Here is an 18,236-nt window from a genome sequence, read left to right on the forward strand (position 1 = left end):
CTGTCACTCTGGTCTGTTATGGACAGAGCCTTGGAAGCACAGTAGCTCCTAGATGTCCATCAGGTGTATGGACAGGGATCTGTAGGAACCTTACCTCCATTTCTTCAATATTTCAATGAAACCAAAGTCTTTTAAAAACTTAGTGTTCAATAGCCAGGTCTTTCCTTGACTTCTTGCATGAACTTGCTCAGGTGCTTTAAGCCCACACCTTCAAAGCCATTTAGATAGCACCTACTTCAGCTGTGCAAGACCTCACTTTCAGCTTCAGCTCTCATTGATAAAATGGGGATATGTGCTTCATCACATATGGGGTATAAGCCCTTAAAACAACAACAGTCTCTTCCTATATCCATATATTGCTCTAACACAGTGAGGCCAAAAAATCAGTTAAGCCGTGACCACTGCAGGAATATAAATGACTCTAACCTGGCTCATAGTACCCCAAAACGAAGGCCACCTTGCTTTTGTTAATCCTCTCTGCTGAAACCCTGGTTGTATTTGCTGCAAAAAGTTGAATCCTATTCCACCCTGATGAAAGACCAGCAGTAGGGAGCCTCACCAAGGTTGAGAAATGACCTTGGAAAGTTTGTTAGACTTTTCAAGGATGAAAATGGGGTGGAAGGAGTAATCACAGTCTCCTTTACAATGGAGATTTCAACCTTCAGCATTGTCTAGTCCCTTCATCGCAGTGGAAAAAGGAAAGGCACTGTAACTGGGAGGCTGCATGGACTTTTCTTTTTCAGATATTTTAGGGGCAGCATAAAAAGCTGACTGCTCCCAGGGGGCACGGTCAGTTCTCAAAACTTTCAACTTGGAAAGCTGAGCTGAATTAATTACAGTTTATGTTCCAAAGGAAAATAAGACCTCTGATGTGCCTTATTTGCTTGATGTTCTTTTTCTTTTCAGCTGACGACCCCTAGGTGGCTTTCCTTTCAGTCACAGCCCCTTTGTTTTTTGTAGTTTCTTTCTTTATTAATTAGAAGGTCTGACACTTACAGCCCGAGACATTTATCAGCGTGGTACAATTTTAATTAATCTCACAATAAAGCTACTTGAGGTGAACTCCTGAAAGATCTCATATAGCAAGAATAAAATACAGCAACGCGAATGGTAGCACAACATACCTACTCCTCCGGTGTATTTGACAGGGTGTGGGATGTAGCTTGGCGCAAGCTCAAACTGCATAGCTGTGCTCTCTCGGACAGCAGCTCAAGCAAGGTGTGCTCCCACACAACATACAAACTCTATTCTGTAGGGACCTAGTACCCTAAATGCACTAAAAAGGAAGCATTTCTGCAAAGATGTAAATCTGGATTCCCAGTAGGTTCCTCCTGCCTCTGAAAGAAGCTTGGATATCCTTTGGTGGCTAATTCAATAATAATAATAATGATGATGATGATGACGACGACGATAATAATGATGATGATGATGATAATAATAATACCTACAGGCACTGCTTTTTATCTACTCTTTTTGTGGCAATTTGTGAAGAAATAGCATATTTCACTCCTCTAGGACTTCTTTCTTATATATATACTAGTCACAAGTGGATTTTGACTCAGAACTTTCAAACTCAACATCAGCATCAACTAGGTGCTGGAAAAGTGCGTGTTCTGACCTAAACTTCTTAACCAAGGCTCTCTTCTGTAAGACTGATGTAAACTAGCTCAGAAACTGAGGTTCAGAAAAACTATCTAAAGCTAATGAGGATAAATGGAGCCTCACCATATGTTAAACTGAGGGCAGTTTGGATAGGAGCTGCATAGCCAATCCCAACTGTGTTCACATATTTCTAATTACAAGGTGGAGATTACACCATCGATTGCACCTGCATTAAGGAATAGCAGATTTACAACCTTTAAAATTGGATTGTCTGCCTCTTCTGCAAGTATTCTGATGTTCACAGCACAGGCATGGTCAAGCTAGATGTAAACAAGGAAAAATAATTAATAATTTATTTTTCTCAGGTGCAAGTAACAAGTGGGAATGGCCAACAAGAAATTATGAAGTCTCCACCCCTTGCTGTCTTTTTGTAAAAAATTGTATGTCTTCTTGGAAGTCGGATGCAACACAGATTATTGGGTTCAACATAAGTCTAATTGGGTGAAATCCTGGAGTATACAATTTGTATTAAATGAACAACTGATACCTTCCTGACTCAAAGCTTAAGGAAGGTGTAGCAATTGCATTCATGGCCAGGCCGTCTTACCTTTAAAACTTTTTGGTACTTAGAGAAGTTTGAGTCACTCAGTCCTTGCTTTGACCTTCTCATTTTCCTTGCTCTGTGGTCTGTCCTGATTATGTTCTTGTGCTCATGGCAATAGATTCAATTTGAGAAAGGTGATTTTGTGTTGGGTTGGGTTTTTTGTTTGTTTGGTTTGGTTTCTTTGGGTGACTTGACACAGGCAATGGTGCAATTGTAAGTAAATCCCATAATACTTCTTTCTGACATTTTCTAAAGCTACGGCCACCTGCCAGATGTAAAAATGGATTTTCAGCTTTTTCTCATAGTCTATCAACTACCATGTGGGTTGGCTGTTTAGGGATTAGGAAGACAATTTCTGGTACAAACAGAAATTTTGTACCAGATTTTCATAAATAGGTGGAATTTTGCCTAACATGTATTTATATATAAAGACCAGTTTTTGGTTCATTTGCAGATGCAGTCAGAATGAATCTTAGTCTGTCACTTCACAGCTCAAACTCTCTCAGATGTTGCACCAAGTAAAACATTGTCAGTAGGATTCAGGTGTATTCCCTTGTCATTTGTCACAAGTAACTGTTCAGCAGTTTACAGTTGGCAGTTCTCAGTGGTGTTTCATCAGGATAATACCACACTGTATCATCTGAAGGAATAAACTCTCCCTGATGACATGAGCTGGGGTGAAGGCACTGGCAATTGGCTGTAGATTACAGAAGCTCTCTGAAGCTTATTCAATGGAAAAGAGACTATCAGGTCATTGGGCCCAAATTGTATGTTTGGCTTCAAAAGAAGTAAGTGGCTTACAAAACCTAATAGGAATCCAAAGTCTCTGGTCCGTTAGACAGGAGGTCAGGCTAGGCAGTCCCTTCTGCCTTTGAAATCTCTGAGTGAAATACTTTAATTAAAAAGGAAGAAAGAAAAAAAGGAGATAATAAAATGCAGTATTTTGGCAGTAGATGGGTGTTTCAGGTCTGCCTCTAATGCCTCCTGAGCTGCAAAGTCACAGTGACAGAAAGCTCATTCAGTACTCAGGCCGGTAGCCTTTGTCCTTTTCCTCCTGGGAACAACCTCTCCAGGGACAGGACAACTGATGGTTAGAAAGATGCATTGGGGAGTGGAGCTAACGCTCTCCTGGGACCAGTGGTGGTGGGTGTGGGAGGTCAAGGGAAGGAGACAAAGACATCACAAGACCTCAGTTGTCACAGGAAGCCCAAAAGAAGCAGGGTCCACAACCAGAATGTAGGAGAGAGAGCACTGAGATCCAGCGGGTGGAACTCGCTGCAGAAGATCACATGTTGAATTGTCTCAGGGTATCGGGTCGCCACAGCCTGTACACAGCCTGCCTGATTTCCTCATTGCCTCTGAAACCGTGCAAGTGAGGTCATCTGGCAATGGAGTGTGGAAGGCCATGGGGAAGAGGGGAAGGCCACAGGGCACATGCTCATCTCAACAGGGGTTACACTCAGCCAGGCTGAGCGCTGATCTGGGCAGGGTTTGTACCAGGTTGAATTCTCAAGCAATCTGCAGCCACATCCCTCTGCCTATCCCAGCCTACTGAGCTCTGCAGTGATGTTCTACTGGGAGGACAGGCACCAGGAGAAGAGGACAGGGAGGGTGGCACCTCCATCAAGTCATTATGGGCATTGCAGAGCTCTGTGAAAAGCCTGACGGGTTATCTCCTTTCCTCCTGCAGCTCACTCGGGTGCCTGTGGAGTCATGTAGCCAGTACGAGACCTGCAGCGAGTGCTTGGGCTCAGGCGACCCTCACTGCGGATGGTGTGTTCTTCACAACATGTAAGTACCTGCTGATGTTTGCCACCACCCTAGCCCTGCTTTTCTGCCAACCATCTTCCCTCAATGTCTGTGATAACACATGGCAGAGATGCAAATTGCTGCCTCAGTCCCTGGTTGAGTGAGGTGAGCCAGTGAGTCACGCCGGTATCTCTAGCAAGGTCTCTGGGACTTACTGGGGGAGGCTTTGCTTAACTGAGAAGCATTTTTTGGAAGACAAGGGAAGAGAAGGGTGGTAGAGACTGGTCTGATCTCCTCAACTGCCTTATTCGCAGTCTGCTGACTGTGCCAGGATAGCACCTGCCACCCTGATGCACTGTGAATCAAGCCACCCACCAGCTCTTTGGGTGACCTTCTTGTTTCCATAGCTTAAGGCCGTTTGGCTCTGACTAGCAGCCCAGCTCAGGCACTTGTCTCAGCATCTCCAACAACTTTCCACTGTTTACCTGAACCTCTCCTCTTTCAGACTTGTCATGTTTTCCATTGCCCGTAAAGAGGAATCAGGTCCCTGTAAGCATCGTGGGGTTCTTCAAGGGAGCTTTACAGTCTGTATGCTCACTGTGGGGAAATGTTGACCCTGAAGTTGAGTGTTTGTCCTGTGTGGGTCAACTCAGCTGTGCCAAGTGAGCACCAATGAGCCAAACTGCTCATTTGGCTTACCTGGCCAGGATGCTGAGCTAATTTGTGCATATCCACACTCTTTGACTTCTGTGTAACAGGCCAAGAAGGGACCTCATTTCACCATTTCATTATTCTACAGTACTGGCTTATCCAGGACCTCACAAGGAGCGCTGGATGCAGGTGTCCTTAGGACTGGGGGATTAGTTCATTGGCTTTGTTTTCTGTAGGCTTTTTAATGGTGCTATTGATCTTGAAGTTTCCTCCCTTCACTGCCAGTGACCCCCTCCTGCAGACACCCCTCTGCCAAAGCTGCTGAGAGGGAGGTGTCAGGTTGGCTGAGCTCCTGGCTATGAGTGGCAGGATGGTCTCACTTGCCAAGAACCTCTCAGCAGAGACAGTGGCTGGAAAGTGCATTGGATCTGTCTAACCAAACATCTCCAGCTGAGTGTGGCTCTGCAGGGTGCTGTTACTCCAAGTCTCACAGTGTCCTTGGCAGCGATGGAGGTTTTTTCTGATGGACCCTGATATTGCAATGTGTCTGTCTACTTACACTGAGTTCACCTCTGAATTCTTCCTGCTGCATTGCAAACTCTCCTAGTGGAGACAGTGATCCAGTTGAAGCAATCCTCTTTGCTACCTCTCCTTTCCTGAACAGAAGAAAAGGGAACAAACCTGTACCATATTCCAACCTTCTGTGGATGCTTTTTAGCTTGTGTGACCCTCATCCAAAGCCACAACAATCTGCTTAATTTCAGATCAGATCTAGGTGATCCATTCCAAAACTTGTCCAAAGGCTTGACTCAGGCTCTGGAATTATTCAGAGATCCTTGACAAACCAGTCCTGAGTTGTAGTCTGGTAGGCAAGAACCCATGAACCCTTCATCCTGCTGACCTGAGGATATTTCCAATTGATATGCAGCTCTGCAACACATTTCTATCTCATCTTATCTTGCACCCGCCCTACAAAGCACTGTCTGTTTTGCTGTCAGTGGAAGGACAGCACAGACCATGTGCAAGCAGTATAGCAAAGCATGGATTTGGCCGTTGATTATTCCACAGCAATGTTAGATATTTCATCTCCTGCCATCCAGGGTCAGTGACAACAAGCAATCAATACATCCAGCAATAAATCCCCCAACAGAGAGAAAAGGGGCAGAGGGAACTGCAGATTGCTCAGCAGCTCATTGTGAAGGAATGTCAGAAATGTGATGGCTGGTGATGAGTGAGGGTGGCAGCATCGACTCAGAACAAAAAAAAAACCCGTACAGATTCGGTCCTTCAAGAAGTTTGGCCTTGCAGTCTGGACCTGGTTGACAGCAGAACCCCCATGCCCTCCTCCCTCTGGTCACTTAACCTCTGCTTCCTGATCTGGAAAGGAGAGGCACCTCTTATTGATGTACCTTGCAGCAGGGTCACTGAGATTAATTCCTTGTGGATTTCGGGGGTGGTGGGTGGTGGGTGGTGGTTTGTTTGTTTTTTTGTTAATTGAAGGCAAATGTCAAATCCAACTTTAGGTTGTTCCTTCTCCATAGATTCCATTGCAATAAAGAAAACTGATTTTCAGTTCTAGTTTGGTAGGGGTTTTCAGTGCAGCCTCAGGTGTTCCTCTCTGGGTCTGTTTCCTCATATTTTTAGGTAGCCCTGAGAGCAGAGGACCCCATTACACCCCGCTCAGCAAGGTTTGCCTGTGCGGATGTTCAGGGTGAGAGTGCCATAACGCTCAATCTCTTATCAGAACTTTTTGCACATCAGAACCCCTCCAGATTCATTAACAGACTTCTCCTCAAGTGGGACTCATCATCAATAACCCGCACAGGGATATCTGGGGAAATGTGCCATAAGCATTTTGTGAGTGGTAACCCTTCCCCCTTCCCTCCCAGCCAGAAATCCCAAGGGCTTTCCAGTGCACGGCTGAATCCAGCCACACTGATCTGGGAGCTGTTCTGTCTAAGAGATGGAGGAGGCAGTGGGGCTGTGCAAGACCTGGGATGGAGTGGTACTGGAAACCAGATCGCTTGTGGGCAAAGGCACAGCTTTTGCTCATCTTTTCCTCCTGTATAAACCATCAAGAGGAACAGTGGTAGACTGGGAGGCAGGTGAAAGCTGCCAGATGGGGTACAGCATCTGTCTTCTTGTCTTTCTTATTTTGGGATTTGCACTTCAAGGGCTGATGCAGACCTTTTTCCCCAGACCCCCATTTCCAAGCTAACCTCAGCTCTCACCACGTGAGAGGTCTGGGGACGCCTGGGGATGGCTCTCCATCCATCATCTCACGGCAGAGCTGGGCTGTCTGCGCAGAGGGCTGCGTGCCAGGGCTCAGGAATCGATTTCCACAGCTCTGCTGTCCTAACCTTACACCAAGAAACTCGAGTCTGCTGAGAGAGAAAGAGACAGACAGACCCACACAGACGGCTGCAGGGAAAAGGAGGGGGGAAGGATTGATTGGCTTCTGCCCCGAGAAGAGAAGAGCCGATATAGAGCAGGCCACCGGAGCTTTTCATCTCTGTATCTTTAGCCCCTATCTTGTGTCCCCCCCGTCTTTCCCTGCTATAGCTCTGCTCCCCTCCTGGGCTCTGTTCAGGCCTCTTTAGGTGGTGATGAATCATTTAGTTGGTGTAAATTGAAAATGTGGCGCTCGGTTGCTGCCTGGGTCTCCAGGGGAGGGAGAAGGGCTGGGGTGGGAGCCGGGTGGGGGGGGAGGAACCAGGCTGAAAAGCTAATAGCTGGCACAGAGGCACTTGGTGCCTGGCTGCAAGGTCGCAGCAATGTCACCAGCCCAAACAGGGGGCTGCAGAGAGAGATGAGAGCTGAGCAAAGTTTTCTCTAAGCCTGAAATGAATTGCAGCTTCCTCCTATGTCAGTCGCAGCAGTGTCCGAAGATGCTATCCAATATCTGATCAACCCTCTAAAGCCCCCTGCAAGTTTCTTCTTTCTCCATCCATATCCAAACTGTTACCCTCCTCTACCTCCTTTCCCTCTCAATGCAGAAAGACAGAGAAAGCTGAGGCTCTTTGCCCCCAGAGAAGGGATAAACACCTCTGCAGCTGAATGAGGCTTGAGAACCCTGCCTGGCCCAGCACCAGCTCCAGAGCAGATGTGCACAAGGACTGATCCATGTGCACGTGGTAACCACACAGGTTTTCAGTCCTGCACAGTGTCTCTGGGTTGTACTTTAATACCTGAGCTGCCAGAAGAAGGGATATTTGGGGCAGAACAGCAGCAGCATCCCCATAGGGAGAGGCAACATAGAATCACTTAGGTTGGGAAAGACCTTTAAGGTTATCAAGTCCAACCGCTAACCCAGGACTGCCAAGTCTGCCACTAAACCATGTCTCTACATTTTGTAAAGGAGAGATGTGCTGACCTTGCTGGCTGCGGAAGGGACCTGTCCCAGGCTCTGTTGTGTTAGTTGCCACTCCTAGATTTTGGCTGTGCTGCTTGGTTTCAACCTCACGTAGCCTCTGTCTAATTCTGGGATGAATAATCAAACATGTGCAAGTTGTCCTTAAGGGAGGATGCACCCTGCTGGCACCAGCCTCCTTCTGCTCTGGAATCTGCCCTTGCTGTTATGGGGACTCCTTGGCTGGCAGATTATTAGTTGCAATCAGAGAGAAAAATAGTCCCATTTTCTGGGAGGACTTGTAATATTTCAAAACCTTTTTTCCCAGCTTGTAGTAGCCAATTATTATTTTAATAAAAAAAATATCATGAAAGACATTTTAGAAGGGACTGATACCATTTAGTAATTGGGGAATGTTTCATTTAGACTTCAGAAACTCTTATTTGGGGGTTTTATTGCAGTTTTTAGTAAATCACTTAAAATATCAAAATAAAAAGTCACTCAAGTGAAGTTTTACTTTTTTTTTCTTTTTTTTTCATTAAAATGAAATGTGTCCATCTGTGACTTTTTTTTTTTTTTTTTTGTGTCCCACCAAAGCCTTTACTGGCTCTAGAGACTGAGCATAGCAGGTCGTCAGCGAACACTGTTGGTTTGGAGGAACTGACGTTTGCTGCTGAGGGAACAGAGTTTGTTTAAGCATCACCAGTCTGTCCTACTGTGAAGGCAGTGGAGCCAGGAGCTGGATCTGCTCTCTGCACTCCTCTGCTCATTGGTGAGGAGCTGCGCGTGTCCTGTGCATGTCCTTCTGGCACCCAAGAACGTCACCTAGGGACCTGAGCTGGCTCTGTTGGCTTTGCACCCCAGTGGCACCCCAGTTGCAAAGCACGTGCCAGGAGAGGCTTCCCTACTCCTGAGCCATGGAAACACGATGCAGTGGCCTCCTGTAGGCATCTTTACCCCATGAATGGAGCAATGACAGAAGGCTTTTAGATATGGGCCAGACCAGTCACCTTCCTGACTCCTTTTGGCTCTGGGTTAGTCAAGGCACGACCGAAATTTGGTACATGCAATTACTCAGGCTGAGCTGACCATGGATTAACTGGACAGCTGTAACAGGAGATATGGTGCTTTTGAGACACTTGAGAAGTCGTATGAGTTTTTTGGTTTCCCTACAAAAGGACAGCCCTCTTCAGAAGGGTTTTATGCTGTCCTCTGGTAGCAGACACCTACCCCAGTATCCTGGAAGTTGCCCTCCATGTTCTCTTGCCCTCCAGCTCTTCCCGTCTGCCTTGTAACTGCAGGGTAGTGCTGTACCCAGAAATTATGATTCTCATTTCTAATATGACATGGAGAAAAAAAGGCACTTAAAGAAGTTGTTTTCTAGGTAGTGAAGGATTAGTGTGGAGGGGGAGGGAAGTTTGTTATCCATACTCAGACTCATTGCCAGACCAGGGGAAAAAAAATAGAAAAAGTTAAAAAGTGCAGCTCCCGCTGTCTCGTCTCAGCAGGTAACCCGATGCGATACTGCTTGCAGAGGCCCATTGATCGTCCCTGGCTTTAACTTTCTTGGTCAAAGTCTTCTGAATCACTAGAGAGCCTTGAGTAACCTAAGCTGCCTACAGATGCTGCAATAAGACCTTTTTTTTGAAGGGTCTTTTGCTTGTTTGACTTTCTGCTATTTGAAAGACTATGACTGTCTTTCAGGCTGAGGTTTTTTCTTTCTTTTCCCCTTCACCTCCTCTCTTTTCCTTCCCAGTCTTTTCCTCCACTTGTGCAGGGGAGGGAGGATTTCTCAGTTGCTGCGTGGAGAAGGGGCACTTGGAAGGGCTGTATGTATCAGGCTTCAGGGACCCAGCAGGGCAGGAGGATGGAATATCACCCCCAGTCCTGTGCCACTCTGAGCTCTAACACATAGTGAGAGAAGAGTGATTTAATGATTGTGGCAGGTGCCTGTGATCCTGTGAACTCCCAGCTTCTACTACAAGAAAGCAGGCCCTCAGCTGTCCCTGTGTTGTACTCCCCATGTTGCTGTGTCCCAAGGTGCAAACTGGAGTCCCTTCAGTAAGGTAGCAATTGGAAGGTGTTTTGCATTTGCCTGGTATGACGAATAAGTCTTCACAATCACGGTTCGGACCTTTTTTTATAGGAAAAGCTTTCTGTATCCTTTCCTGCCTTAGCATCATCTTGCCATGGGTCAGCTCTTGGTGCCTTCCGATACCTGGGAGACCCTCTACATGTCAAATATACATGACAATTGTCCTGATCTTCGTGAAGGTGGGTCAGCTGCATGAAGAACAAATGGCTTCCAACTCCAATCCTGCTTTGCCTTAGAAACGTGTATCCGGGCTGATCTTCCCCATCAGAGGGGAAGCTCAGAGCTACTTTACTTGCTGTGTTCAGTACCCCTGTGTGTATGAGGCATTTGGGGGCATTTCTCATTGCAACAGGAGATTTACAGATACATGCTGTTGGTACACAATAGGAAGAAAAATGTAAATGCTGGGAGGGAAAGTAATTGCAGGAAATCTGAAACCTTTCATTTGGTTTGAAAGTCTCTGATCAGGTTGGCGGTGTTAGTATTGCCAGTCAATGGTGGCAAAGGTAGGAGTGAACCAGCTGTTGAGATGTCTCGTCTCCAAACAGCACTTGGTTTGAGTCCTTCCTGGTCACAGCTGGTGCTCAGACAGCCAGGCACATGGCCTGTGAACCTCTTCCATCTGATAGCAAGGGAAAGTGGAGTCATCTTCCCACAATTGGCCTTGGCACAGAGTGATTCCCACTTCTTCTCAGGTAGTTATCGAAACTGGAGACGGCATTTCAGCCTTCACACAGAGGGAAGCACACAGCAGGGGGGCTCTGTAGAGTGACATTGGCCCATTAGGCATTCTGCATTGAGCCTAGATAATCTTTAATCTGTCTACTGAGGTATAGCTAAAGTGCCCATCATTTTGCACCTAGGCATTGCTTCTCCTTTGGAGCAGAGGAAATAGCCCCAAATGTGACAGCTCTCCAATGGCCTTTTGAAATGAGATCGGGGCTCTTAGTCCAGAGAGTAGGAGGGAATTCTTAGGACGGAGAGCCAGCCTATTGATGGTGATAAAGCCCTGTGTGAAACAGAGGCTCCTGGGAATCCCATTTCACTACAGATGGGCAATGGCATTGAATAAAGCACTCTGAACCAGCCCTGCACCTTTAAGGAGAACAGCCGAGCACTGGTCCTGGAGAGCTGACCCATCACTGTACCTGCATGTCGTACATGCAGCATCGCTGATGCCTTTCCATTCCCTAAATGCCATCATGTCCCTTTTGGGAGAATTTTTGCTGCTCCAGACTACGTAGCAGTGCAGGGCAGAGCTGTGCCCTTCACAGGCTGATTATCTCCGTGGCCGTGCCTGCCTGAGGCAACTCGGGCACAGCACTGGGCACTGCGGACCATAAGACGCAGGCGTGTGGTAAATGTGTTTTAATAACAACCTTCTTCCTTGATTAGCTTATTTTGCTAGAGGGCAGTGGGGAAGGGTGGGAAGATAATTAGTTTGTGCAGTGGGTTCCAGCAGAAGCTTCGTCCTGGTGCAGCCCTGTGAGTTAGGTGTCCTACCTGGGATTTGTCTCCATCACAGAAACATTAGCAGCTCAGGTTTAGCACTGCAGAAAGTTCAGCCGTTGCAGAGAAAGGTCTCTAGGGTTTTTTCTTCTCTGATGTGAAACACAGCACACAGTCTGCCATGGTCCTAGGACGTGTGTTTTACGTGCTAGGACATGCAATGAGAAAAGGGTAATGGGGCTCCTTCTAGGAGACCTTTTGTGTGTCGGTTCCCTGACAGGGGCCAAACCTTTGTCATCTCAGCATTGCCTTTGCTCTGGGCCACTACACACTGCTGGGTGGCATATCTCGATAGCTCACAGTATGTACCTAGGGCAACAGCTAGGGAGGGAACAGGGACAGGGAAGAGCTGTGTGACCACGCTGACCAGCTTAGAAAGCTTGTCAGATGTGCACTGGAGCTGAGATGCAAAGTTACAGGGCTGCCACAGGGAAAGAGCATACCCTGGCTTCGATTATAAAGTGGAGGTTGACAGGGCCAGCAAGGAGACCTAGATATGAAGTAGCAACACAAGGACTTAATTAAGGTGCCTATACACAGATATACAGAGAATATAAGGAAACTCTGAAATACAGGTGTTTTTATTTACTCAAGGAATGCAATTAAGTTGCCCACTCATGCTGTCTGCTGCAACTGGAGTACCTGAAATATTCATCTTGGGCTGGCAAATACAACACAGAGTCTACTGGAGACCCGTTTCCTCTGGAGAATAAGATGGGGACCAGCTGGAGTCCTGAGGACATCTCAAGTGACTTTAGACCCCCATGTGTGGGCAGCAAAATAGAACCTAAACCCTGCTTGGGATGTCGTCTCCCCACAAAGTCTCTGGTTTGCCAAAACCCATCTCTGGGCTTTGCAACTTGACCAGTCTCAGTCCTTCTGTGAATTTTAAAGTCCTTCAGGGCACTAATTTGCAATAAAGCAGGACTAGGGCTCAGGGTGTGTGATGATGTATGGACGGTTCGGGAAACTGTCTCAGTTGCTGGGCTGTTTGTAGGGAATTGCTCTCTGTCTTGCTGTCAGATGCTCCCTGGTGCCTCTGCAGCCAATGATCTGCCAATGAGGGAAAATGGCACGCCAGGCGAGCTCTCCCCAGGGCAGGGGTACATTTGCCTTCCACTTCCACTGTTTCTTCTGTGACATTTCATCATCCTCAACCTGAGACAGGTCTCAGAAGGGAATGGGGAGGGGGAGGATCAGGAAGCTCTTCCTCCTAGAGGAAAGCACAGCAGACTTTTAAGGTATGTCTTTATCACTCTCTCTGTGGATCTGCACACGCAAACACGCACATGCCCATAAATACATGCCACCATCTTCTGTTGCATGTTCCCACACTCAGACACCTGCTACTGAATAGCCCTGTGTGCCACCAGCACATATCTCCAACCCCTAATTCTGGCTCATGCTCCCACCCCCCTCTGTACTTGTTCCTCCAAGCAGCAGTGTAGAGGCAGAGCCTTTCCCAGTCATCTTCTGTACCAGTGAGATTTTATTTCCCTTCCCTCTACTCCTGTGGTCCTGGAGGCAGGTTGTGTGAGTCCACAGGAGCTTCTGAGGTTGAAGCTAATTATCTCGTCCTGCTGTGGGGTGCCTTTTTTTTTTTTTTTTTTTTTTTTTTTTTTTGTACCCGGCTTGTTCTGCTATTGCTATAAGCATAGTCTCTTCTTCCTGTTCCCAGCAATACACATATTTCTTCTGTTTGGTGAGTGGATTTGAGCAACTCATCATTCTATTTTCTTGAACATCTTGTCTCCCATTGTTTTCCACTTCAGATACGTCCTTCATCAGCTTTTGAATAGCATACCATCAATAGTAGGAACAATCTACCAAGGCAGACACAGATGTTTTAGCTCCATGAATTACAGGAGGCAGGCAACAGCTTGATCTCTGGCCTTGTGGGGAGATGTAGAAGTCCCTCCCTCATGTACAACACAACATTAAAGTAAAACATCTTGCAAATGAAGCCCGCCAACTGCCCCAGTAATGAAGAGCAAGCCTGAGTGTCAGCTGGCTTCAGCTCTCTGCTGGGCTCACTAGCACAAGGCAGCTACAGAGGAAAGCAGGGAAAAGCAGCACGTTGCCAGGACCATGGTTGTACAAGAGATGAGTGACAGATCTGGACTTGGAACAATATTTCTTGCCTCCTGTTCCAAGACCCAGTAGATTGGACCAAATTAATATTTTCCAGGGTAATGGGTGCATTTTGAATAGAGTCTCATCCTTGGAACCAGAGCTAAACTGGAGTGGCTAACATGGCTGGATGCAAGAAACTGGGATATTCAAAGAAAACATGTTTCCTTGCCATCTTTCCACAGGGGCAGCCAAATTCACAGTGAAGAACAGACATGTGGGCTGTGAATTTTTTTGTGCAACTGGCTATGGGCTTCTTCACCCACTGCAGGGCCACGGGGCAGCCCACTGCAAGCAGGCATGGCTGTATCTCGTAATGCAGCATGCACCAGCCCCTGTTAATGGAAGGGAGGGCAGGTTTCTGTTTATTTTCCTTCACTATTTGTCTCCCTGCCTAGGAAGTCGCATCAGCAGTTAGCATGTCTTTTTGTTGGTTATCTTGTGGCAAAGACTAAAGAGAAAGTTGAAGGGGAAAGAGAAACACGTTGAGGAGGAGAAGAAATGCTGAAGGGTCTGCTGGGACAGAGCGGAGGGGCTGGAGGGTGATTCTGCCTAACCTGGCTAAAGGGATTTGAGGGGATGTGGACAACATGAGGAACTGGGAATTGTTGGGGGCTGAAGGTCTGAGACATTGTTGCAAGACAAGATTCTGGGACAGATTCTGACCAGGAAAATAAGTTCTGGGTGCCTTGGTATGTTTAGAAAGGGTTGCTAGCAGGATCCACCGGTTACAGAATTAGGCAAGAGTGAACAGCATTTATTTCCCTGCTCTGCTATAGATACCTTACATGATTTTGGACAAGTTACTTAGGACAGGCTTTATCTCATCTACTACTAGGTTTCTTGTCTCAGCAGCCAGTGAAGACAGGGACTTTTTCTGAATACATTTATTGTAACCCTGAGGTGTCTAAGGCAGTGGGGTGAATCGCCCCTTGGAAGTGCCAGTTTAGTGTAGTGGCTACTTGGAAAACTTAAATGACTATATAAAACAATACTCAACAGAAAATTACTCTAATTCTTAATTTCCCTGTGTTTAGGCCCTTGTTTGTAGAAGAGGAGTAACAGTTCCTCACCTCACAGGTGGCTGTGAGGTTCAAAGCCTTAAAGCACTTAGGACCATGAGTGGATTGCAGAAGTCCTGCAAGGAGCTGGACTTGATGACTGCAGGCTCCCAGGTAGTACTGGTTGTAAAGCAAGATGACAATAATTTCGTCTCACCACTGGCTGAATAACTTTTGGGTTTTCATAATCAATGCAGAAAGTGCCTTAACAGATGTGGAAAGGTGCAAACACACATGTAGCTCCTTGCTTCACCCAATGAACATCCCCACATCACCCTATTCTGTTGTCTGGTTGTTAGAGCAGAGGTGGTGCCAGAGGAGTTAAGGCAGGCAGGACAGCAAGGAATGAAGCAAACACCAGTGTCTTGCTTTTCTCTCCCATATCTCATTCCCAATGCCTCCTGCCCCTCTGGCCCCGGGCAGTAAAGGAGATCTACATTTTAATTGAGACATGTTAAGAAAATAATCTCAATCTAGCTCACCCATGCCTGGAAGGCTTCTCCCTTGTTAGCTTGGTGCAGATGTTGAATGCACATTTTGGGGGTGGGGGGTGGGTGGGGGAGGGTGTGTGTATTTGTTATATGTCTGTTCCTCTCCTTTCCCCATCCTTGCTTGATTTTGGAATGGGGAGGAGGGCAGAAGGCTGGAGCTGTCAGGAAAAAGTAGAGCAGAAAATGGCAGGACCTCATTTAAATCTCCCTCTCTTACAAATAAATGGGAGCGGCATGCAAAACCCAGCCATGATACACACCAGGCCAAGCAGAGGTGCTGTGGGGCCTGACAGTGCTGAGCATCAGCCCTTGAGGGCCTGAGCAACTGGGTCTTTGCAAGAGCCCGTCCTCTGGCTGCAGTTGCATCCTCTCCCCTCCTTCCCATCCCGGATCCTCCGTAGCAGGAGCAGAAAGGAGGTCAAGATGCTTCAGGCGTTTGAAACGCTGCCTTGCTGCAGTTGGATGGAGAAGGAAAGGGGGTGAAGTGAGGCCTCTTTAGTCTCTCACGTGTATTAACAGGGTCCCACCCTCATGGCTCAGGACGGAGGTTGGAGATGACCACACAAACACTGGACTCCTTTGGTTTTGTTGCAGACCCAAACTTCCCCTGCAAAGAGGTGCAAGCTTTGTCTGCAGACTTTCTCAGATGCCCCCATCAGCTGTCCTTTCCCTTGGCACCTTCAGGAGCTGCGAATGGGCAGCCAGATGCGTCCTGCCTCCAACATCCTCTTGGAAGGGACACCACCAACCAGCCCTGCCAAATGAGCACTGGATTATTTTGTGCAGGGCAAGGGGGCAGCATTTCAACTCAGATAACACTTTCCTATTTTGCCTGTTCCTTGTCTCTTAGAGCTTCCCTGGCCTGATAAGGTGTTATCAGAGCAGAGCATCTCTGTTGGAGCCACCAGGAGATGTGGCTAGGCCAGAAGCAGCTTTTCTCCCCTCCTTGCAGGCTTCCCTGGCCTTCTTCCACCCAGTGCCTCTAAAAAGCCAACTGGTTAATAATGGGAGGAGGAGGATGCTGGTGTGCTTGCCAACAGCTTTCACTCAGTGCTTTTCTCAGGAAGAAGAGAAACTGCAAATCTGGATGAGACTAAATCAATCTGATCTCTTCCTCATTTTCACCCAGTCTCCATACTGCAAACAAGCTTGTGAGTAACTTTGAGTGTGTGAGTAACCTAGAAAATAGAATGATTTTTCCACCTTAAGCCTTTTTTCTTGTAAAATTTATGTTTGGGTATGGATCTGATCAGTTTCTCTGGGTAAAGTCTTCAGTATACCTAGATATCGATGTCTTTTTCTGCATGGTAAGGACTTAATTTTTACTAGAATTGTCAGAGCAATAGCAAGTTTCTGATTTCTGTTCCACACTCTGCTCTCAGGGACTGAAGGCAAAAACCTGTCCTTGAGGATTCCCTCCTGGCTTTAACTGATGGAGGATCTGGAGGGGTTGGTGAGAAAGGAAAGAGGGGAGACCCATAGCATAAGCTCATCTGGCCAATTGACAAAATAACATTCAGCTGCCTCTTGAGCTGCTGAGGAACACATCAGTCCAGTTACTGAGTGTTATACTTAATCTGTTATTGATTGGAGTGAGTTGGAGAGAAAAGCCTTCTCCACTAGCCCTTTTCCCAAATTAAAAACTAAGAGGAAAAGTAAATGCTTTGACTTTTCACTCTGCCTGCATGTTTAGGGAATTTACTGTTAATAAAAAAAAACCCACAACCAAACCCTTAAAAGTGACAACATGCATAGAATGAATTATAGCAAAATCAATTAATGCTAACAGTATTTATTAAATACTGCACTCTGGAGCTTTATGGGAGTTCACTGCTGCTCTGATATGATCATGACATCATTAACATAATATAAAGAATCAAAAAATCAATCGCTTGCTAAAGCCCAAAATTAAGGCCAAGCAGTGTTATACCGTATCTTTAAACGTCTGAAATAGTGACTTGTCTCTGTCATGTCAGAGTTATTTTCAGATGAAACATCTCTCAGAAAGTATAAGGGAATTTGTTGGCCTGCCTTGTCACTCTTGCAGCTACCCCCGTGGGACACTTGGCATGAAAGTTAGCTCCCTTTTTCCAACAGTGTGCACACAAACAGAGCAGAAAATCTGATCAGGGTTACATTGGCATAACCCTGGAGGGACTCCAGAGCAGGCACAGGGGCGCTGCTTTGGTAGACAGGCTGATGTATCTCTGTAGGATGGAAACATCTTCCCCTGTTGCCTTGATTTACATTTTATACTGTTAATGCTTTGCCTAAGGTGCCAGACTAGGACACTGCAACTCTGCCTGAAGTGGAAAAAATGGAAATGTATCTAGGAGAGGCTTCCAGAAAAGCTAGCAGAGCTGCTTGGGCAAGAAGAGACTGGCACGGGTCCCACTGAGTGTAGGAAACAAAGGTGGTTCGAAGTAGGACTGCTGTTTGTGTGGATTTAGGGATTAAATGCCTACGAAAGAGAAAGTATGTTTAAGATGTGGATAGTCATGGCCCAAGAGGGAATGGATATAAACTGGGCATTTAGTGTGTAAGATAGAAGGTTTCTGGCTGGAAGGAGAATGAGTGTGTGAAGTAATTTTCCACTGGCATTAGTGAGTACTAAAAATACAGCTGGTTTTATAATAAAGTTTGATAACAATTCTTCGTAAGCTGCCATGGAGGGGTTGCCTGCAGAAGCATTGAGTGAATCAGGTGGTCCTTTCCACCTCTGTGCTTTGTGTGTGGGAGAGTTAAAGTCCCTTTTCAGCTCTGCTTAGGACTCTGACTGTGACCTGCCAAGTCTGCTTATGCACGTATCTCCATATGAGTTGGGTTCTGAGACCCGCCCCCCCCACCCCATTACAGCCCAAGGAGACCCTGCCCCTGCACCAGTACAGTCAGTGGAGTCTAAAGAAAGACGCAGCTCACCCTACAGTAGCTATGAGGATCCATTCAGTACCGAAACATAGGCGTCTGGTGGCCTTTGTTTTGCTTTGACCAGGTC

General features: G+C 46.7%; 1 protein-coding gene across 2 annotated transcripts in view; it reads left to right on the top strand.

Moving 5' to 3' along the window:
* The window catches only part of PLXNA4 (plexin A4), a 455,595-nt gene that overhangs the window by 295,602 nt on the left and 141,757 nt on the right, over positions 1 to 18,236 (top strand). For both annotated transcript variants that reach the window (XM_040595348.1, XM_040595349.1), the window contains exon 5: positions 3,897 to 3,997. In XM_040595348.1, the coding sequence (XP_040451282.1) occupies positions 3,897 to 3,997 (101 nt within the window). The remainder of the gene's footprint in view (positions 1 to 3,896; positions 3,998 to 18,236) is intronic.

This window comes from Falco naumanni, chromosome 5 (assembly GCF_017639655.2).
Source record: "Falco naumanni isolate bFalNau1 chromosome 5, bFalNau1.pat, whole genome shotgun sequence".
NCBI lineage: Eukaryota > Metazoa > Chordata > Aves > Falconiformes > Falconidae > Falco > Falco naumanni.